We start from the raw sequence: 23,770 nt of genomic DNA, 5'->3' as shown, positions 1-23,770 counted from the left end.
GGTGGAGCTTCAGGAATGGCAGCAGGATCACAGAGTGCTGCTGCAGCCCCTGTATAACCACCCTCCCCCCTTACCATGTTCCTTAGCCTCCTCACCCACCAGACAAGTAAGAACTCATGGGGATAGGCTCCGTGCACCTGCCCACTCAATCCCAGTGGACAGCCCAATCAAAAGGCTCTCATTATTATGAAATTTTTTAGTGGCCTTTTCCTTCCCTCCTATCCTCCTCCCAAACCCCACCCGGGCTATCTTGTCAGTTCTCTCCCTCTTTTTATAATTAAGTAATAAAGAATACATTATTTTAAAATGAGTGACTTTTTATTTCCTTAGAAATCAAGCTGTGATCAAAGGGGTGGGTGGGTGGGTGGCTTACAGGGAATGAGTCAATCAAGGGGGCGGGTTTCATCAAGGAGAAACAAACACAACAGTCACATTGTACCCTAGCCAGTGATGAAACTGGTTTTCAAAGCTTCTCTAATGCGCACCGCTTCCTGATGTGCTCTTCTAATCTCCCTGGTGTCTGGCTGTGCGTAATCAGCGGCCGGGTGATTTGCCTCAACCTCCCACCCCGCCATAAAGGTCTCCCCCTTACTCTCACAGAGATTGTGGAGCACACAGCAAGCAGCAATAACAATGGGAACATTGGTTTGGTTGAGGTCTGAGCGAGTCAGTAATGTGCACCAGCGCGCCTTTAAACGGCCAAATGCACATTCTACCACCATTCTGCACTTGCTCAGCCTGTAGTTGAACAGCTCCTGACTACTGTCCAGGGTGCCTGTGTATGGCTTCATGAGCCATGGCATCAAGGGGTAGGCTGGGTCCCCCAGGATAACTACAGGCATTTCAACATCCCCAACTGTTATTTTCTGATCTGAGAAGTAATTCCCTTGCTGCAGCCTTTTAAACAGAGTAGTGTTCCTGAAGACATGGGCGTCATGAACCCTTCCCGGCCATCCCACATGGATGTTGGTGAAACGTCCCTTGTGATCCAGCAGTGCTTGCAGCACCATGGAAAAGTACCCCTTGCAGTTTATGTAGTGGGTGCTCTGGTGCCAAGATAGGGATATGGGTTCCATCTATCGCCTCACCACAGTTAGGGAATCCCATTACAGCAAAGACATCCACTATGACCTGCACATTTCCCAGAGTCACAACCTTTCGTAGAAGCAGCTTAGTGATTGCTTTGGCTACTTGCATCACAGTAGCCCCCACCGTAGATTTGCCCACACCAAATTGATTCCCAACTGACCAGTAGCTGTCTGGCGTTGCAAGCTTCCAGAGGACTATTGCCACTCACTTCTCAACTGTGAGGGCTGCTCTCATCTTGGTATTCTGGCGCTTCAGGGCAGGGGAAAGCAAGTCACAAAGTTCCATGAAAGTGCCCTTACACATGTGAAAGTTTCGCAGCCACTGGGAATACTCCCACACCTGCAACACTATACGGTCCTACCAGTCTGTGCTTGTTTCCCGGGCCCAAAATCGGCGTTCAATGGCTAGAACCTGCCCCATTACCAGCATGATCTCCAAAGCGCAGGGGCCCGCAGTTTGACAGAATTCTGTGTCCATGTCCTCATCACTCTCGTCGCTGCTCTCCCGTAGCTGCTGCCTCCTCGTCTGGCTTTGCAGGTCCCGGTTCAGCATTGACTGCACAAGAATGCATGAAGTGTTTAAAACGTCCATGATTGCTGTCTTGAGCTCAACAGTGTCCATGCTTGCTGTGGAATGGCGTCTGCACAGTTCACCCAGGAAAAAAGGCGCGAAACGGTTGACTGCTGCTGCTTTCACGGAGGGAGGCTGTACCCAGAAGCACCAGCCTTTTTTTGCCCCATCAGGCACTGGGATCTCAACCCAGCATTCCAATGGGCAGGAGAGACTGTGGGAACTATGGGATAGCTACCCATAGTGCAACACTCAGGAAATCGATGCTAGCCTCGGTACATGGACGCACACCGCCGAATTAATGTGCCTAGTGTGGCTGCGTGCACTTAACTTTATACAATCTGTTTTTAAAAATTGGTTTCTGTAAAATTGGAATAATCCCGTAGTGTAGACATACCCAAAGTGATCTGAGTGTGGAGTCTTACTAGATTCATTGCTGCAAACACATGATGATGGTGCCAGTGTCCTATGAGATTCTTTCAATAATGACTGGCAAATAGACTATTTCACTTCCTTTTCAGATGCCCAACTCATCTTGCTCATCCATATATGCCTAGATCCATACCTGGAGTTGTCCTGAGGATTAATTAGTTAATAAATGTAGAGTGGGTTAGGACATGTAAAGTGCTATAAATAATATCTCATCATAAGTATTTGTGTTGTACGTGTGGCAGTCATTCCAGCTGATAGATGAGGATAATCTCTCTTTGGATGAATTAGCTACAAATTCTAATGCTAGGTGAGGATTTTATTTCTTTTTTTTGGGTGTATTTTTCTTTCATTATGAGCCTGGGATATGTGTGATGAGATTGCAGAATGCCCTTGAAGGGTACTTAATGAGTGAGCTGCTGATAGATGAGGTACACTGTAGTCATAAATTGAGGAATGGAGGAGTTGCCAGCTAAGAAGAGTATTTATAAACTATATGTGATCATATTGTTTAATATGTGACATTTAGATAGTACCTTCCATCCTAAAGGATCCCAATGGATTTTACTGACCTCATGTACAGGAATCACTTCCCCACATTACTGTGGTAGGAACATGGCAGTCTTTCTGAATTACCAGTACAACAAGAATCTTTCCCTCTGCCATCCCTCCCCAGGAGAATTAAACAATAATGTAATCATCTGAAACCACACAGGATATATAGGTACCTGTAGGCTGAATGCAACTCCGAGTTGGAAATTTATAGGAAATGGTCACCCCAGCTGTTGTGGGAGTTATGTGATCCTTAGTAATGGTTAATAAGTCATAAGTCAAGTGACTTGTCCAATGCCACAGAAAAAGGCTGTTGCAGAGTTGAAGTTAGAGCTGGGATTACCTAGGAGTGCATTGCATAACCACTAGACCATACTGCCTCACTTTAATAACTACAGAAAGGACACTGGTTTTATAGCGTATTCTAAAAGAAGACACTTCCTACAGTACAACATTCCTAATGCTCTGATGGAGCATTACAGTCAGTACATGATTCTGATAATTTTATTATAGTGGACATATGGTGGAAATATTACTCTTTCAGATCTATGGTACCTAAGGAAGAGAAGACATTTTAAAAATGTAATTTATCATGGCCCTTAGCCAAACTTGTAGAAATGATCATTTCAAGTAGCAAACCCCTTTATATATGTAGATTTATAAAGAGGTAGATAGACAGGGCCAAATTCTCCCTTCATTTACCTTCTTCCTCCAATGAAGTCAGTGGTGTAACACACACATGAATGAGGGCACAATTTAGCCCGTAGAGGCTATCATAGTGAAAAAAAAACATTCCTTGGCCTTTAGCCAAATAGGAATATATGAAAACCTGTGTGATTTCTCCCTGCAAATACCCCCAAATATATTTGCTTTTCAGGAAAAAAAAAGCACTCAAGTTTGTAATTAGTTTTAAGCATATGAATAGTTCCAATAAATTGAACGGAACAACTAACAAGCTTAAAATTAAGCACCATGCTTAGGTGCTTTGCTAGGCCTTACTGCCTACCAGCATCATTTCATTGATTCTAAGCCAGAAGGGACAATTGTGATCATCTGTTCCTGTATGTCCTGTGCTTAAGGGTGTGTCTACACTACAAAATTAAGTCGAATTTATAGAAGTTGTTTTTTTAGAAATCATTTTTATACAGTCGATTGTGTGTGTCCCCACACAAAATGTTCTAAGTGCATTAAATCGGCAGACTGCGTCCCCAGTACGGAGGCTAGTGTCAACTTCTGGAGCGTTGCACTGTGGGTAGCTATCCCACAGTTCCTGCAGTCTCCGCCACCCATTGGAATTCTGGGTTGAGATCCCAATGCCTGATGGGGCAAAAACACTGTCAGGGGTGGTTCTGGGTACATGTCCTCAGGCCCTCCCTCCGTCCATGAAAACAACGGCAGATAATTATTTCATGCCTTTTTTCCTGGGTTACCTGTGCAGATGCCATACCACAGCAAGCATGGAGTCCACTCAGCTCACCGTCACCATATGTCTCCTGGATGCTTGCAGATGTGGGACTGCATTGCTACACAGCAGCAGCTCATTGCCTTTTGGCAGCAGACGGTGCATTACGACTGGTATCCGTCGTCGTCATACTCCTGGGTGCTCTTTTAGCTGACCTCAGTGAGGTAGGTCAGCAGCACCTGGGCAGACATGGGAGTGACTCAACCAGGTCATTCCCATCTTCTGCCGAGCACCCAGGAGATGACGATGGCTAGCAGTCGTACTGCACCGTCTGCTGCCAGCCTAAGATGTAAAAGATAGATGGAGTGGATCAAAGCAAGAAATAGACCCGATTTGTTTTGTATTCATTTGCTCCCCCCTCCTCCCTCCGTGCAGTCAATGGGCTGCTAAACCATTGAGTTCAATTCTTGAGGGGGCGATTCTATGTGACAGTTGTTTGTGTTTCTCCTTGATGTAAAGCCATCCCCTTAGTTGATTTTAATTCCATGTAAGCAATGTCGTCAGTCGCCCCTCCCTCTATGAGAGCAATAGCAGACAGTCGTCTTGCGCCTTTTCTCAGTGCAGATGCCATAGCACTGGGAACGTGGAGCCTGCTCAGATCACCGCGGCAATTATTAGCACTGTAAACACCACACACATTATCCTGCAGTATATGCAGAACCAGAACCTGCCAAAGCAAAACCAGGTGAGGAGGCAACGGCAGCACAGTCACGAGAGTGATGAGGACATAGACATGGACATAGACTTCTCACAAAGTATGAGGCCTGGCAATGTGCACATCATGATGTTAATAGGGCATGTTCATGCTGTGGAACACTGATTCTGGGCCCGGGAAACAAGCACAGACTGATGAGACCGCATAGTGTTGCGGATCTGGGAGGATTCACAGTGGCTCCAAAACTTTCACATGCGTAAGGGCACTTTCATGGAACTTTGTCTTGCTTTCCCCTGCCCTGAAGCACCAGAATACCAAGATGAGAGCAGCCCTTACAGTTGAGAAGTGAGTGGTGATAGCCTTGTGGAAGCTTGCAACACCAGACAGCTACCGGTCATTCGGGAATCAATTCGGAGTGGGCAAATCTACGGTGGGGGCTGCTGTGATGCAAGTAGCCAAAGCAATCACTGAGGTGCTGCTACCAAAGGTAGTGACTCTGGGAAATGTGCAGGTCATAGTGGATGGCTTTGCTGCAATGGGATTCCCTAACTGTGGTGGAGTGATAGACGGAACCAATATCCCTATCTTGACACTGGAGCATCAAGTCAGTGAGTACATAAATGGAGAGGGGTACTTTTCCATGGTGCTGCAAGCACTGGTGGATCACAAGGGACATTTCACCAACATAGGATGGCCAGGAAAGGTATATGACGCTCGCATCCTCAGGAATTCTGATCTGTTTCAAAAGCTGCAGGAAGAGACTTTCTTCCCAGACCAGAAAAAAACCATTGGGGATATTGAAATGCCTATAGTTATCCTTGGGGACCTAGCCTACCCCTTAATGCTATGGCTCATGAAGCCGTACACAGGCAGCCAGGATAGTAATCAGGAGCTGTTCAACTAAAGACTGAGCAAGTGCAGAATGCTGGTAGAATGAGCATGTGGATGTTTAAAAGCGCACTGGCGCAGTTTACTGACTCGGATAGATCTCAGTGAAACCAATATTCCCATTGTTATTGCTGCTTGCTGTGCGCTCCACAATATCTGTGAGAGTAAGGGGGAGATGTTTAAGGCAGGGTTGGAGGTTGAGGCAAATCATCTGGCCACTGATTATGTGCAGCCAGACACCAGGGCGATTAGAAAAGCACAGGAGGGTGTGGTGTGCATCAGAGAAGCTTTGAAAACCAGTTTCATGACTGGGCAGGCTATGATATGAAAATTCTGCTTGTTTCTCCTTGATGAACCTCTCCCTGCCCCTTGGTTCACTCTACTTCCCTGTAAGCTAACCACCCTCTCCTCCCTGCTTCAATCACTGTTTGCAGAGGCAATAAAGTCATTGTTGTTTCACATTCATGCATTCTTTATTAATTCATCACACAAATAGAGGGATATCTACCAAGGTAGCCCGGGAGGAGTGGGGGAGGAGGGAAGGACAAGGCCACACTGCACTTTAAAACTTAAAATCTTTAAAACTTATTGAAGGCCAGCCTTCTGTTGCTTGGGCAATCCTCTGGAGTGGAGTGGCTGGGTTTTTGGGCATCTGGGTGAGGAAGCTATGGAACTTAGGGAGGAGGGTGGTTGGTTACACAGGGGCTGTAGTGATGGTCTCTGCTCCTGCTGCCTCTCCTGCAACTCAACCATACGCTCGAGCACATGAGTTTGATGCTCCAGCAGCCTGAGCATTGACTCCTGCCTTCTGTCAGCAAGCTGACTCCACCTACCATCTTCAGCCCGCCACTTACCCTGTTCAGCCCGCCACCTCTCCTCGCATTCATATTGTGCTTTCCTGCACTCTGACATGGTCTGCCTCCACACATTCTATTGTGCTCTGTCAGTGTGGGAGGACAGCAGGAGCTCAGAGAACATTTCATGCTGAGTGCATTTTTTTCGCCTTCTAATCTTTGCTAGCCTCTGGGAAGGAGAAATCTGTGTAGCTGGTGGAGGAAAAAACAAGGGAGAGTGGTAGTTAAAAAGACACATTTTATAGAACAATGGGTACACTCTTTCATGGTAAACATTACATAGCACATGTGCTTTCGATACAAGGTCGCATTTTGAGGGCTTCACCCCTCCCCCCACCATGTGACTCACAGTGGGGAACATTTCTGTTCAACCACAGGCAAACATCCCAGCAGGATCGGGCACCTCTGAACGTCCGCTTAATAAAACCACTCATATTTCAACCAGGTGACCATGAATGATATCACTCTCCTGAGGATAAAACAGAGAGATAAAGTACAGATTTTGTTTGAATGCCAGCAAACATCGGGACCATACTCTGCAATGCTTTGTTCTGCAATGATTCCTGACTATGTGCTGCTAGCCTGGCATGGTAAAGTGTCCTACCATGGAGGATGGAATAAGGCTGCCCTCCCCAGAAACCTTTTGCAAAGGCTTTGGGAATATATCCAGGAGACCTTTATGGAGATGTCCCCGGAGGATTTCCGCTCCATCCCCAGACAAGTTAGCAGACTTTTCCAGTAGCTGTACTGGCCGTGAGTGCCAGGGCATATTAATCATTAAACACGATTGCTTTTAAACCATGTCTAATGTTTACAAAGGTACCCTCACCAGAGGTCTCTTCTCCGCCTGGTGGGTTCGAGGGTTACTGGCTCCAGGTCCAGGGTGAGAAACAGATCCTGGCTGTTGGGGAAACCGATTTCTTCATTTCCTTGCTGTGAGCTATCTTCCTTATCCCCAAAACCCGCATCCATGTTGCGTCCTACTCTATTGATGGAGTCAAAGCACAAGGTTGGGGTACTGGTGGCTGCACCCCCTAGAATGGCATGCAGCTCATCATAGAAATGGCATGTTTGGGGCTTTGACCTGGAGCGGCCGTTTGCCTCTCGTTTTTTGGTAGGCTTGCCTGAGCTCCTTAATTTTCATGCGGCACTGCTGCGAGTCCCTGTTATAGCCTCTGTTCTTCATACCCTTGGAGACTTTTTCAAATGTTTTGGCATTTCATTTACTGGAACGGAGTTTTGATAGCATGGATTTGTTTCCCCATACAGTGATCAGATCCTGTACTTCCTGTTAGGTCCATGCTGGAGCTCTTTTGCGATTCTGGGACTCCATGGTCACCTCTGCTGATGAGCTCTGCATGGTCACTTGTGCTGATCAGCTCGCCACGCTGGCCAAACAGGAAATGAAATTCAAAAGTTTGGGAGCTTTTCTTGTCTACCTGGCCAGTGCACCTGAGCTGAGAGCGCTGTCCAGAGTGGTCACAGTGGAGCACTCTGGGATAGCTCCCGGAGCCAATACCATTGAATTGTGACCACGCTATCTCAAATTCGACCTGGCAAGGTTGATTTCAGCACTAATCCCCTTGTCAGAGGTGGAGTAAAGAAATCAATTTAAAGAGCCCTTTAAGTAAAATAAATAAATAAATAAATAAAAAGGCTTCTTCATTGTCAGACGGGTCCAGGGTTAAATCGAGGTAATGCTGCTAAATTCAACCTAAAATCGTAGTGTAGACCAGGCCTAAGATAGCTGTAATAATTGTATATCCTTAGCTCACATTCATAAGTACTACATTTCTGGAATTCTATACCACAATATCACATTCATGTAACACAGAATATACTGTATGGGACAAATTTTGTAAACTGTGTACAGTTTGTAAAGAATCAAAACATCCATTAGCTTAATTAATTTGGTTCTTCCTGAGTAAGGAGTGATAAAACTGTCCTTATGTACATTGCATATAGACCATGACTGCCATTAAAGGCTTGGAAAGGCAGTGGGAGCTGGGAGTCTGCTACCCTTAGAACATTTGAAAATCCCAGCATTTTTTGAAACAGTTTTGCCTTTGAAAGTCTCTAATAGAATATACTTTATACTTAGTGCAGGATATGTAGCATACATACCACAGAATGTTAATTTATTTCCAAAGACACATGTAAAGATTTTTAAATGGCAGTAACTGTAATAATGAACAACATATTTATAAGGGCTAAGGGGAATAAGAAAAGGGGAAAATAAATAATGCAATATATTCATATTTAATTTAAAACACATTTGATATAAATTATTTCATGCTAGAATATTTATAAATAAAGTTTGAAGAAAATAGTTTGAAATGAAATAGAATGAAAATCAGCTTCAAGATACAAGTGTTTTTTCATTACTTCTGAAAACCCGTGCAGAAAATAGAAACATATTAATAACAGAACAGAATAATCTTAAGCATGTGCGTGGTTTAACTGGGAAAGAAAAGCAAGAGAGGCTGAACATTACACACTGTAAACTGATCTCCACAAATATTGGTTTGTCTTAAGCCAGCTAACAATAGTTTCCAGCTGCTGTTCCACTAGCCGGGGAGGAGCTGGCAAAGCTGTATCCTAGCCAAACTCCCTAGAAGGTGGTCATATCCCCCTGTACCAGGTGCTGAAATGTAGAGTCGTGCACCGTAAGGTTTTCTCAGGCTGGGAAATCCTGCACTGACTGGATGACTGGGTTTAAGGTTGCTTTGGGCAACGGACTGGTGCAAAGTGGCTACATCATGCCCATGAAACTGGCTCACAGCGCCCTAAACAATATGGTCAGGATAGTCAACATGACTATTGACTGAAATTTTATTCCAAAATGGATAATTTATTGCAATTCAAGTAATTGGAAAGAAAAACAAATGCAAAAATTAAAGGTTGATTCTTATTTGGAGTTTAATATTTTTATATCTTTATCTCAAATTCTATTTTGTTTATACACATTGGACTTGAGAAATTATCTTTTTATTCACAGAGGGCCATTGGAGCAGCAAATGCCATACCTGGAAGATCATTGTTCTCTGCAAAATGGAATAGCATCAAATATTGAGAATGGTTAATTCAAGCAAACTATTAAATGCATCAAATGAAAACTTACATGGGTAATAGGTGTAAACAATACTTATGATATAGAAAAAGGAACCAATTTTGAACTGACAAGTAGGGAAGGAATGAAAAATGAAGAAGAAGCAGAGGAAGTGTAGAGGAGGAAGAGAAATTTAATTTAAGAAAACATTCAAATGCTGTGTGGGCTGAGCCAGACAACCGAACTATAGAGTTGAATTTACTATCTGTAATTGGGAGCCAGAGACTAACATATTTCTGCCAAACTATGGAGCTGCTAGAACACATGGCCAAAGAAACTGTCAGAGGTGTCATGGGGTATTGAAACAGTACCCCTTATAGAAGTATCTGTCTAAGATGTTATACTCTGTCTGTTGGTACTTGGGCTATAGTTAAGAGTCTGTCATTAGTTCTTTATTAAAGCCTGGATTCCAAAAGGTGAAACAAAAATTAGTGTGTGACATTTTTACAAGGTACTCTCTGCTGTAAGTCCTGAGGCAGCAAAAGCACTGACTTCAATGGGACTACTCGTGTGCTTAAAGTTTGGCATGTGCTCATGTGATTGGCTGGAACAGGGCCTAATTTATTCAAAGATAAAAAAATTATGCACACTAAATAGCAATAACCTAGTCATGGGAACCTAAGTGATCCCAGCCATCCTAGGATCCTGAGATTCATGTCCCTTTCAGTCTTCCTGGGTAGTATCTATGGTACCTGCCGTTATCTTGTGTGATTCATATGACTCTTATTTTTAGGATTATTGGTGCCAGAGTTATAGTCAAACTAGCCCTCCTGAAAGTATATTACAGCACTAGGCTTTCATCTCTAGAAATGAGTTGTCAGTGCTTACTGTAGGTCATAAGAAATGACTTCAACAATTTCACTTCAGTCCCGATTTGTACATGGCAGAAAACCCATGCATGATATCATAGGTTTTCAATATTGACTGTCTCCATTCAATAAAGGTACAGGACTAGAGTCCAAATCTGGCATCCATTCTAGACAATAGGAATTTTAACTTTGACTTCTGGGAGTGCAAGATAAGTCCCTAGCAGTCAGGAAAGAGATTCATTGATTGAGTTTTGTGTAGGACAGCTTGAGGAACACCTGCCCACCTTACGCCCAACAAGGATTGATGCCCTTGTGACCTAATCCTGTTTCCCTTTAAGTCAACAGGAGCTTTGCTATTGTCTTCACTGAGTGCTGGATCAGGCTTTTAGTCTTTCATTTTTGTGAGCAGCAACAATTACTGAACTATTTCAAGAGAAAAAAATAGGGAATCCTTTAGCTTTTAATTAATTTTATATACTCTTTCCCATGAAACTGTGACTAAGCCTATTACATATGTGAGGAACATCACTAAAAGGATTATTTTTTTGGAATAAGTCATAAGTGGAAACTAGGATCACAAAAAGACATGTTTTTCATCATGATAATTTATGCTAATACATAGATTGTCTATGCTACAGACAGAATACTACTTTACTGATTTCACAAAAGCTAAGCCCAATTTTTAAAAAAGCAGTAAAAGAAACTATCCATGATGGAGCTTCGCTGGGTGGGTGAAGAGGATGAACTGAAGAGAGCTCATGTAACTGAGCACCCCGCTTGTTCAGGAGTGATGTTTCCAATTTTAAGTCCTACTAGAGCCATGTAGGGTTCCATATGCAGCTCAGTGAAGGGGAAGAAGGACTAAGTTTCCTTGTCTTTTGTATATAAACAGACAAGTTTTGGTGGAAAGATACGAGTTTTGTTGTTCCCACTGTGTTGTCTGGGAAGGGGCGACGGAGAAGAGGTCCCTTTTGTCCAGCTGTTGCAGAGATCTCCATTCTTCTCTGATCGTAATTTGTGATAGAACATATCTAGTCTGGTGAAAGACTTTTTGTATTTGTCAGCTGGAAGAGGTCGATTCTGGTTTCTGCAGATCCCTGACTGACTGACTAACTAGAGCTCCAGCTAGGGATGTTGGCACTTTTCGAACATCCCCTGCCATGGGTATGTCTACACTGCAATCAGAGATGCGATTTGCAGCTCAGGTAGGCATGTGTGAGCTAGCTTAATCTATTAGCATGGCTAAAAATAGCAGCAAAAGTGTGGCAGCATGGGCTAGCAATATGAATACAAACCCAGGGGGAGTGGATGGGCTTGTTCAGCCTGAGTCATTGCATCTTCACTGCTATTTTTAGTGTGCTAGCCAGATTAAAACTAGTGCAATCACACCTTCAGTTGCAGTGTAGATATAGGGCATGGTTCACAAGAGCCTTATTGTCATATATAGCAGTCAGGATGTCCAGATAGATTATCACGATGGTTTCTTCTGGCCTTAAAGTCTATGAGTTAGCCAAGGAGGAGTATATGTATCACATTCTGGGGTGCAATTCAAACTGGTGAAGGGCTGTGTCATCGCCTGCCCTGTAACCTCCTGTGCCTCACAGTGCTTTGCTGTTGTAGCTCACAACCAGTTTACAAGTATGAGTATCTGTGTGCGAGACAGCTCTGGTTCAGCAGCTCTGACCCCAGCAGCTTGTCTGCACCCCACTTTGGCTTCCATCAGCCTTTTTTCCCTCTTGCAGGATGACCCCAACCATAGGTGCTGGAACTAGGAGTGCTGGGTGCTGCCACAGTCCCTGGCTTGAAGTGGTTTCCATTGTATTCAGATCTTAAAGTTTGGTTCAATGCCTTTCAATGCTCCCGCTGTAAAACTTGTTCCACCACCTCAACCCCAAAACACGCCCAGTCCTGAATTTTCCCAAAACCGTGTTCTCTCTCATTTCCAGCCCTCTCCTAGACAGTCCAGAGAAATGATAAGGTTTGTTCGTTCCTTTAAAGACACAAAGCACATCACAGCTAATTAACTTAGCTGAATACACCCTTCCCTGTAAACATCATACTGTTATTTTACAGTTAAAGAAAACAAATTTATTAAAAATCGGATATAGGTTAAGTGATGCTAAGTAAAAGGAATAATGTTAGGAAGGGTTACAAGCAAATAAAAGTGAAAACACACATATAAAACTTAATAACGGGCTTTGTTCAAGGTGTTTTTTTCTCACCAGTCATTCTTCTTCCAAGCTATGGTTGACTTTCTCTCAGTCAGGATCTTCCACAAAAGCACTAGAGGATTGGTTTCCCTTGTTTTCCTAGTTGAAAGATCTTTGCTTAAGCAGGTTTCTCACCTATACTCAGTTCCAGTGACTTAAACCCTCCGCTTGGTTGAAGGAGACATCTTTTTCAGCTTGCAGGGATTCTGTTCTGTTGTGTCTATGTAATAATGGATGCAAAGGATGGCTTCTGTCCTTGCTTATATCTTGTGACAGATCCAGACCAGTGTGGTACAGGAGTCTGGTAGAAGGTAAATATACTGGCCACTGGATGAACAATTTTCTGTTCCCTGAGTGACCAGAGCAGGGGCTGCCCTAGAGCAATCAGGAACCTGCTAGAACCAATTAAGACAGGCAAGCTAATCAAGACACCTGAAGCCAATTATGAACTTTCTCAAATCAGTTATGGCAGGCAGGCTAATCAGGACACCTAGTTTAAAAAGGACCTCCCATCAGTTAGAAGAGGTGTGTGCAAGGAGCAGGGGGTGAGAAGGCGTGCTGCTGGAGGAGTGAAGAGTTCAAGTGTGATCAGGCTTCAGGAGGAAGATCCTGCACTGAGGATAAAGAAGGTGCTGGGGGAAGGCTATGGGGAAGTAGCCCAGGGAGTTGTAGCTGTTACACAGCTGATACAGTGAGCATTGTAGACAGCTGCTATCCACAGGGCCCTGGGCTGGAACCCAGTGTAGAGGGTGGGCCTGGGTTCCCCCCCCCCCTCAGCTCCTGATCGGGCACAGGAGGAGTTGACCTGGTCTGTGAGAAACATCAGAAGGGAAGGTCTAAATTGGAAAGAGATCTGGTGTGTTCCCAACCCACTGTGTGGGACACAGAGACTGTGCGGATTATAATCCGTTTCCCACATGCTGACCAGTGATGAGGTTAGCTGAGTGGATGGCAGGTTTGAGCCACTAGCAACAGTTGCCAAACTGAGGGCTACCATGAATCTCTGAGGCAAGCAAATCCGTCAATAAACGCAGGACCCACCAAGGCAGAGAAGGAACTTTGTCACACTCTTCAAAAGCTCAATCAACTTGTTTCAAGAGGCAGGATGACCTCCTATTGTTCTTTTCTTCCTGTGGGCTTCCCCATTCTGCTGTATGATTTCTATGTAAATGAGGCTTCCATTGTTTGATTGCACAATGCTTAATTTACATGGGCGACAGATAGAAACTGTGACAATCTTTCCTTTCTGAGCAAACTGTACAGGCTAATATCAATAAGTATCCATAATTCCTTACAAAGTATTAATACATATATTTCACAATAAGTATCCATAATTCCTTACAAAGTATTAATACATATATTTCACAATATTAATAACTAGTATGTCATTAGCTTTCAGAAAAGACCTCGCTCTATACTCTTTTCTAATACTGTAATATTGTATACAATCAGTTGATTCAATTGCTTTTCAGATGAGGTTCAGACCACCTGTCTTTATAGACCAGTACAACTTTGAAATGGATTCTTCTGAAAAGTAAAACCCAGACCAAGCTTCTCTCTCCTGCTGGGTACAAACACTGTGCTGTCTCCTCCTGTTAGTGTGAGGTTTGCCTCTACACCTTGTTAACTTGGTGGGTCTGTTTACTGCATATATGTAAACGAATGTAAACATACATTCCTTTGTTTAGGATAGACCTGTTTAACAATTACCTCTGACTTACCTGGTTTGAACACATTTTAATTATCATTGTAGCATATGTCCATATTTCTTAATATCCATCAGGTATATACATGAGACAAGATTATTAATGATTGGTGAGTTATTAGTTTTCAAATGGTCCTTCACAAGGCATATTTTGCACAAAGATTTTTACAATAATTTGTAGGATGTGAATATAGGGGTGCTTGGTGCCACAATATGACTTATCCCTAGGAAGGGCTGGGTTTGGGGGGACACAGAAGATCACAATTTTCTTTCATGGTTTCATCTAGAAGGGAAGAATCCCTTAAGAATGGGCTGTGCAGCCCCTGAGACACTTGGGATTTCTGTGGTCTACATAATCATGGAAACACACCCAGGCTGAAAAATGGCTTTAGTGAGAGCAGATTGGCTGTTCCAGCTGGTGTAACAAACAGAGAAAAAATTTAGAAATAGAGATCAGTTACATATGGTAAAATTTCACCACCTGAGAGTGAGAAACCCAAGAGTAACTCGGGTAGCTGGGGTTTGTGCACTCATTAAAGAACAGTGAATATAATGCTATGACATGTAAGGCCTGAACCAAAGCCCACTAAGTCATTGGGAGTCTTTACTCTGACTTCAGGGTCTTTTCTTTAGCTCTTTACTGTGATGGGCACTATAGAAAATCCAAACATAGATATATAAACAGGTAACAATAGATTGGACAGTTGTGGACTCTCTTACTGGGAAGAAAATCATAAATAGGATCTGTAGGAAGTAATAACTGAGAACAGTTTCACTTTTAGAGAGCTTGTATGGGAAATGCCAGTTTCTGAGTCAAAATGAATGCACTAAAAAAGGTGTGCTATAATTTAAGAAATGGACTATCAACAAAGCAGCAACTTCTTTGGGGAAAAAACTCCCAAGCTCTACTTTGTTGCATTTTATTAAATATGAATAAAAAATTAAACATTGAAATTAGCTGTTACCAAGTCTTTAAAAAGCATTCACTGGTAAATGCCTTTGCTGTAATTTTTTTTGCTAGTTATGATTCTTTGATGTGCACTTCCCAATACTTTACAGGTGAATGGAGGGCAGGGAAATAAACTAAGTTTGCTTGAGTTCTTTCAGTAGTTTAAACAAAACATTTCTCAGAATTTTTAGCCTAAAATATCTGCAAAAGAGCCATTAACTCCAGCTGGAACAGGCACTGGCCTCTTATCCCTTACATATTCTTTGACATCATGAATGATAATGCCTCCAAGAGTCAAAAAGCAGCTCTTTGAAAGCTGCTAGATATGTGGCTTTATTGAGTATGCACATTGTAAAGTCTTGAAGGAGATGATCTATTACAGTCCTGACACATTTTCTTTTTTAAACAGTCACCTTTAAAACTATGGATACATGTGCCATTAATCTAAAATCGTTCTAAAAGCGTGTTTTAAACCCACACACTTTATTCATGATTATTAGTTTGGAATCATGGTAATACCTACCACACCCAGCGCCTTCTGCACATATATTAAATATGGGACATTTAGGGTTAGATCTAAAACTAATCACTGTTTAAATTAAGATATGATTCTTTACTAGGTGGGCTAAGAATAATAGGTGATCTTCCATCCTATAGAATATTCAGAGGTGATTTGTTATAGTGAGATCTCATGCTGACTAAGTTCCACAGCATTCATTAATTTAGTTAATGAAGTATGTCAGTGGTAGCTCTGATAATGGGATTTTAGTCAGAACAATCCTTCACTAGGTGCTAGTTTTTGTTTCTTTGCTTTCTGAATTTGTCCATTTGGTGGAATTGGTGTTGTGTTTTCCACTTCTCACCGTCTATAAGATGTCACAGTGTTATAACTTAATTAAACTCATAGCAGTTCCTCACGCTTGCTTCAGCAACTCTGATATGAGAAATTCCCACTTCAAGATTGCTCTGAAGTATTATCAAATTGGATCAGACATCCTGTATTTTCCTGTTAAAAGTCTGAAAAATGTACAATTTATGATCTTCCCCCTCAGAGCAGAAACTCATTCTAATCAAGCAGTTGATTTATAACAAAGAATAGTGATAATGATTAATAGTCCTCTTTTTGTTAAGAACCTCCTATCTTGGGGCATATCCAACAATTAAAATACAGTAATGTAGAGAAAAGGGTTGAGAGGCTGAGGGATCTGATTGAACTGCAATGGGGTTGCATTGAATCTCATACCATTTAATGGCAAAGACTCATATAAAAACCCAAATCTAAGTCGTTTCTCAGGCCCCATAGTCCTATTTACTTATGAGAATAGTGAAACTGATGTATTATATTTTGTGTGTTATATTCCAACATAGCTGCACAAAGGAGTCTCTCTGCATCGGTTATAGGCTGCAAAAGTTACAGCAGCAGAGGAACTTTGCTTTTATTGGTGCAAAACCCCAACGTAAACCCCTTCTGGAAAACAATTTACTGCTACAGCCATGTCATACGTAGTGGTTTGGTTTGACTCTACTGGGGTTCATGTGAACTTTATCTTCCTTTCCACTTCATACGGATTCACACATCTGCAGAGTTCTCCTTTTAATTTTTGGTTAGAATGAAATTTGGAACCTCGGAGGAAAGGTTAGTTCATTCCAAACCACTGAATTGTACCTGGTGTAATGTAAAAATGCGACTTTTTTATGGTTTACAGCTAAAACCCTAAATTATACTAGGTTTCCTTGGAAATGGCCCAAGAGTGACTCAGAAATTGGCTCACACTCATATTAAAGGTTCTGCAAGATCTTTAAGTGAATCTGATCTGTGCTTAGACTTCATAACAAATTTTTGGGTTTAATTGGAAATGTTTTTAAGAACTTTAGCGATAACCAGATGTCAGTCTGGAACCTAAGCCTACTGAAGGCAATAGGTGTTTGGTCTTACAGTAACAACTTTGCTGAAAATTTTCAGGGATGCTCGGGGCCATCCCTAGACATTGTGGTGCCCTATGCAGTGCCCCTTCCCCATATGGGAGGGTGTCCCCAGGCCTCTGCGGGGAGAGGGGGAGGCTGTGCCCAAGGTCTGTGAGGGGCAGAAGCAGGCTTGGGGGGGCAGGGGGGAAGCCACCCCCCAGTATGAGCTGGCAGAGCGGAGCAGGTTGGTGTTGGGTCACTCCACTTCCCACTGCCTGGTGAGTACAGAGTGCACCCAACCTGTGCTGCAGTCCACTGGGATGTAGCTCAGGGGAAGGGGTGGAGTGAGGGTGGAGCGGGGGTGGGAAGGTATCATAACCTTAGTCCCAGATTTGGACCTTAGCATCCAAAATATGGGGGTTAGCATGAAAACCTCCAAGCTTAGTTACCAGCTTGGACCTGGTACTTGCTGCCACCACCCAAAAAATTAGAGTGTTTTGGGGCACTCTGGTCCCTCTGAAAAACCTTCCCTGGGGACCCCAAGACCCAAATCCCTTGAGTCTCACAACAAAGGGAAATAATCCTTTTTCCCTTCCCCCCTCCAGGTGCTCCTGGAGAGATACACAGACACAAGCTCTGTGAAACTACACAGAGAGACTCCCCCTCTCTGTTCCCAATCCTGGAAACAAAAAGTACTTTCCTATTCCCCCAGAGGGAATGCAAAATCAGGCTAGCAATCCAACACACAGATCTCCCCTTGATTTCTTCCTCCCACCAATTCCCTGGTGAGTACAGACTCAATTTCCCTGAAGTAAAGAAAAACTCCAACAGGTCTTAAAAGAAAGCTTTATATAAAAAGAAAGAAAAATACATACAAATGTTCTCTCTGTATTAAGATGATACAATACAGGGTCAATTGCTTAAAAGAATATTGAATAAACAGCCTTATTCAAAAAGAATACAAATCAAAGCACTCCAGCACTTATATTCATGCAAATATCAAAGAAAAGAAACCATATAACTTACTAGCTGATCTCTTTGTCCTTACACTTAGAAACAGAAGACTAGAAAGTAGAAACTACTTCTCCAAAGCTCAGAGAAAGCAGGCAGGCAGACAGAAGACTCAGACACACAATTCCCTCCACCCAAAGTTGAAAAAATCCGGTTTCCTGATTGGTCCTCTGGTCAGGTGCTTCAGGTGAAAGAGACATTAACCCTTAGCTATCTGTTTATGACACGCCCCCCAAATTGCAGACAGTGGGGAAGCTCACTGGCGGCGATTTCCTTCTAGAACTTGAAAATAAACAGAGTAATACAACACATACACCTTTACATATACTCCTAAGTATATAACTAACAGACTTCTACATTTTAAGAACACTTTTTAACTACTGAATTGTGGGAAACTCTCACGGGAGAGTGCATCAGCTACTTTGTTAGAAGCTCCTGTGATGTGTTGAATTTCAAAATCAAAATCTTGGAGAGCTAAACTCCAACGAAGAAGTTTCTTGTTGTTCCCCTTGGCAGTATGAAGCCACTTTAGTGCAGCATGGTCAGTTTGTAGTTGGAACCGCCGTCCCCAAACATATGGGCGTAGCTTTTCCAGGGCGTACACAATGGCATAGCATTCCTTTTCACTGACTGACCAGTGACTTTCCCTCTCAGACAGTTTCTTGCTGAGAAACACGACAGGATGGAAGTTGTGATCTGTTGCTTCCTGCATGAGCACTGCTCCTATACCACGCTCAGATGCATCCGTGGTTACTAGGAATGGCTTGTCAAAGTCCAGGGCCCTGAGCACAGGGTCAGACATGAGCGTTGCCTTAAGTTGGGTAAAGGCCTTTTGACACTCATCAGTCCACTTAACTGCATTTGGCTGGGTCTTTTTGGTCAGGTCGGTCAGTGGGGCAGCGATTTGGCTGTAGTGTGGTACAAATCGCCTGTAGTATCCGGCCAAGCCTAAGAAGGATTGGACCTGCTTCTTGGACCGTGGGACAGGCCACTTTTGGATAGCATCCACCTTGGCCTGTAGGGGGTTTATGGTTCCTCGACCCACCTGGTGCCCCAGGTAAGTCACTCTGTTTTGGCCTATTTGACACTTTTTGGCCTTAACAGTTAGTCCTGCCTGCCTGATGCGCTCAAAGACCTTTTCCAGGTGTAGTAGGTGTTCGGGCCAGGAGTCTGAAAAAATGGCCACATCATCGAGGTAGGCAACTGCAAATTCTCCCAGTCCAGCTAGTAGACCATCTACCAGCCTCTGGAAGGTGGCGGGTGCATTTCGAAGGCCGAAAGGAAGGACATTGAATTCATACACCCCCGCATGGGTGACGAATGCTGACCTCTCCTTGGCAGGTTCATCTAGCGGTACTTGCCAGTACCCCTTGGTTAAGTCTATTGTAGAGATGAACTGGGCACGTCCCAACTTTTCCAATAGCTCATCGGTACGTGGCATTGGATAGTTGTCCGGACGAGTTACAGCATTTAGCTTACGGTAGTCCACGCAAAAGCGTATTTCCCCATCTGGTTTGGGTACCAGAACCACTGGAGATGCCCATGCACTGGTAGATGGGCGGATTATACCCATCTGTAGCATGTTCTGGATCTCCCGTTCTATAGCAGCTTGGGCATGAGGAGACACTCGGTAGGGTGGGGTTCTGATTGGGTGAGCATTACCTGTATCAATGGAGTGGTATGCCCGTTCAGTCCGTCCTGGGGTGGCTGAGAACAATGGGGCGAAGCTAGTGCACAGCTCCTTGATTTGTTGCCGCTGCAGACGTTCCAGGGTGGTTGAGAGGTTCACCTCTTCCACGCCACCATCTTTTTTCCCGTCGTAGTAGACACCGTCAGGCCACTCAGCATCATCTCCCTGGACTGTAAACTGACAAACCTGTAAATCTCTGGAATAGAAAGGCTTGAGAGAATTAACATGGTACACTTTAGGCTTTAGTGAGGAATTGGGAAATGCTATGAGGTAGTTTACAGCTCCCAGGCGCTCTTGGACCGTGAAGGGCCCTTCCCATGATGCTTCCATCTTATGGGCCTGTTGCGCCTTCAAGACCATAACCTGGTCTCCTACCTTGAAGGAACGTTCTCTGGCATGTCTGTCATACCAGGCCTTTTGCTCTTCTTGAGCATCCTTTAGGTTCTCTCTAGCAAGGGCTAAAGAGTGTCGGAGGGTGCTTTGTAGGTTGCTTACAAAGTCCAGAATGTTAGTTCCTGGAGAAGGTGTAAACCCCTCCCATTGCTGCTTCACCAACTGTAATGGCCCCTTAACCTCGTGACCATACACAAGTTCAAATGGTGAAAACCCTAAACTGGGATGTGGCACAGCCCTGTAGGCAAACAGCAACTGCTGCAACACTAGGTCCCAATTATTGGAGAATTCGTTGATGAATTTTCGTATCATGGCCCCCAAAGTTCCATTGAACCTTTCCACCAGGCCATTGGTTTGATGGTGGTACGGGGTGGCAACCAAGTGATTCACCCCATGAGTTTCCCACAGTTTTTCCATGGTCCCTGCCAGGAAATTAGACCCTGAATCTGTAAGGATGTCAGAGGGCCAACCTACCCTGGCAAAGATGTCTGTTAGGGCCAGGCACACAGTGTTAGCCCTGGTGTTGCCTAGAGCGACTGCTTCTGGCCATCGGGTAGCAAAGTCCACTAAAGTCAGTACGTACTGCTTTCCTCTGGGCATCTTTTTTGGGAAAGGGCCCAGAATATCCACAGCTACTCGCTGAAATGGGACCTCAATTATGGGAAGTGGCTGGAGAGGGGCCTTGACCTGGTCTTGAGGCTTTCCCACTCTTTTTGGCATACCTCACAAGACCGGACATACTTGGCAACATCCTTGCCCATCCCCTCCCAGTGGAAGGACTTCCCCAACCGGTCCTTGGTTCTGTTCACCCCAGCATGGCCACTGGGATGATCATGGGCTAAGCTTAAGAGCTTCCCCCGGTACTTAGTTGGAACCACCAACTGTTTTTGCGGCTGCCATTCTTCCTGGTGTCCACCAGAAAGAATTTCCTTGTATAAAAGTCCTTGGTCTATAACAAACCGGGATCGATTAGAAGAGCTGAGAGGCGGTGGGGTGCTCCGTGCCGCCACCCAAGCTTTCTGAAGGCTGTCATCCGCTTCCTGCTCAGCCTGGAACTGTTCCCTTGAGGCTGGGGTCACCAGTTCTTCCTCAGACTGTGGACTTGGGCTTGGTCCCTCTGGAAGCGATGTAGGTGATGGGGTTGTTTCCGTTGCTGGTGAACCGCTCTCCGCTGGTGCACCTGAGGGTATTTCAGGCTCTGGCTGAGCCTTTTGGGTATGGTTGTCTTTTGCTTCTGCCAGTTCTGGCTCGCTGGCGCCCTCTGGCGTTGAGTTTGAAGATGTGGTTGCACTTGCTGGTGCTGGTTGCTGTTCCAGTTCCGGGCCTGGGACTGGAGATGCTGTGGCTGTTTCAGTGGTAGGCATGGAATCCGGGTCCACTACCTCTGTCTGGGTCTCTGGTAACACAGACGGGGCCTCTGTGGACGGCTCAGGAACAGGAATGGGTCTGGAAGCTTGCCTGGTTTGGCTACGTGTAACCATTCCCACTCTCTTGGCCTGCTTCACCTGGTTGGCCAAGTCTTCCCCCAGTAGCATGGGGATAGGATAATTGTCATAGACGGCAAAAGTCCACATTCCTGACCAGCCTTTGTACTGGACAGGCAGTTGAGCTGTAGGCAAGTCTACAGCTTGTGACATGAAGGGGTAAATTGTAACTTTGGCCTTTGGGTTGATGAATTTGGGGTCAACGAAGGATTGGTGGATAGCTGACACTTGTGCCCCCGTGTCTCTCCACGCAGTAACCTTCTTTCCGCCCACTCTCAAATTTTCCCTTCGCTCCAAGGGTATTTGAGAGGCATCAGGGCCTGGGGATCTTTGGGGTGATGGTGGTGTAATGAATTGCACTCGCATGGTGTTCTTGGGACAGTTGGCCTTGATATGTCCCAGTTCATTACACTTAAAGCATCTTCCATCTGATGGGTCACTGGGCCGAGGTGAGTTACTGGAGACTGGTGAGGTTGAAGGGTAGGGTATCTGTGGCTTTACTTGGGTGGTATGTGGGGTCTTTGGCTGTCCTCGGTTGTAGGGTTTATGGTCTGTGTGCCCCCTGGGGTAATCGTTCCCCTTGACAGTAGCTTTCTTGCTTTCTGCCAGTTCCATCCATTTGGCTCCAATCTCCCCCGCCTCAGCGATATCTTTGGGATTTCCATCTTGTATGTACCGTGTGATGTCTTCAGGAACACCATCCAAGAACTGCTCCATTTGTATGAGGAGGTGCAGTTCTTCCAAGATTTGAATGTTGTTTCCTGTTATCCAGGCCTCATAGTTTTTTGCAATGTAGTAGGCGTGTTTGGGAAATGACACCTCTGGTTTCCACTTTTGGGTTCTGAAACGCCGACGGGCATGATCTGGGGTTATCCCCATTCTGTATCTGGCCTTGGTTTGAAAAAGTTTATAGTCATTCATTTGCTGCTTAGGCATTTCAGCTGCCACCTCTGCTAAAGGTCCACTGAGCTGTGACCTCAATTCTACCATGTACTGGTCTTCGGGAATGCTGTACCCAAGACAGGCTCTTTCAAAATTTTCCAAGAAGGCCTCGGTGTCATCCCCTGCCTTGTAGGTGGGAAATTTCCTGTGCTGTGGAGCAATAATGGGCGCCGGGTTGTTAGGGTTGGCTGGCACATGCAGCCCAGCTTTTGCCAACTCCAGTTCATGTTTTCTCTGTTTTTCCTTCTCTTCATTCTCTTTTTGTTGTTTTTCCATTTCTTTTTGTTGTTTTTCCATTTCTTTTTGGTGCTTTTCCATTTCTCGGTGGTGGGCCGCCTCCTCTTCTTCTTGCTTCCTTCTGTGGGCCAACTCTTCTTCTGCTTGTTTCCTTCGGTAGGCTACCTCTTCTTCTAGTTTTCTTTTGTGTGCTGCCTCTTGGGCTGCCTGTTCTCTTTGGAAGGCTGCCAGTTTCATGCTTTCTTCCTTTTCTTTCATCTCCATCTCTTTTTGTTTTATTTCCAGTTGTCACCTGTGTTCAGCTTCTTTGAGTTGCTCTTCGGCCTCAATTTTTGCCTTAGAAGTCATGATTCCTGTTTTCTTGTGTTGGGGTGCCCTCCGGTGTTTATCTTCTGAACTGCAGGCTCTCTGTTGCCTCCTGAAGTCTGCCTAGCAACAGTGCCTTTCGCTAATCTTCAATGTTAAGTAAACCTGAAAAACCACTTTATTTGCATGCCTATAGTGCTGGAACTTGCCTCCTAATGGGAGGGCTATTGCATGACAAAAGACCCTTAACAGTCTGGTAATGGCTTCTTGCTTAACATGCAAGCCACAAACTGCCAGAGAGAGCAGAAAAAAAAATTCTCTCTGGTTCCCTTTAAAACCAACTGTTTCTCTCTCTGCTAAAAAGCCCTTAGCAGAGAAAAGAAAAATATAATATTCCTACTGGCTTCTGGATTCTGTCTATATCCCACCGCTGCTACACCATATCATAACCTTAGTCCCAGATTTGGACCTTAGCGTCCAAAATATGGGGGTTAGCATGAAAACCTCCAAGCTTAGTTACC

General features: G+C 44.3%; 1 protein-coding gene across 1 annotated transcript in view; it reads right to left on the bottom strand.

The window, feature by feature from the left end:
• The window catches only part of LOC127055994 (ras-associated and pleckstrin homology domains-containing protein 1-like), a 160,269-nt gene extending 137,877 nt beyond the window's left edge, over positions 1-22,392 (bottom strand). Inside the window, exon 1 of the mRNA XM_050963626.1 lies at positions 20,932-22,392. Coding sequence (XP_050819583.1) covers positions 20,937-22,379 — 1,443 coding nt within the window. The 5' untranslated portion in view covers positions 22,380-22,392 and the 3' untranslated portion in view covers positions 20,932-20,936. The remainder of the gene's footprint in view (positions 1-20,931) is intronic.
• Between the last annotated feature and the right edge of the window lie 1,378 nt (positions 22,393-23,770).

Source organism: Gopherus flavomarginatus, chromosome 7 (genome assembly GCF_025201925.1).
Source record: "Gopherus flavomarginatus isolate rGopFla2 chromosome 7, rGopFla2.mat.asm, whole genome shotgun sequence".
Taxonomy (NCBI): Eukaryota; Metazoa; Chordata; order Testudines; family Testudinidae; genus Gopherus; species Gopherus flavomarginatus.
The sequence above is the reverse complement of the archived record's forward strand: the minus strand, read 5'-3'. Positions and strand labels throughout refer to the sequence as shown.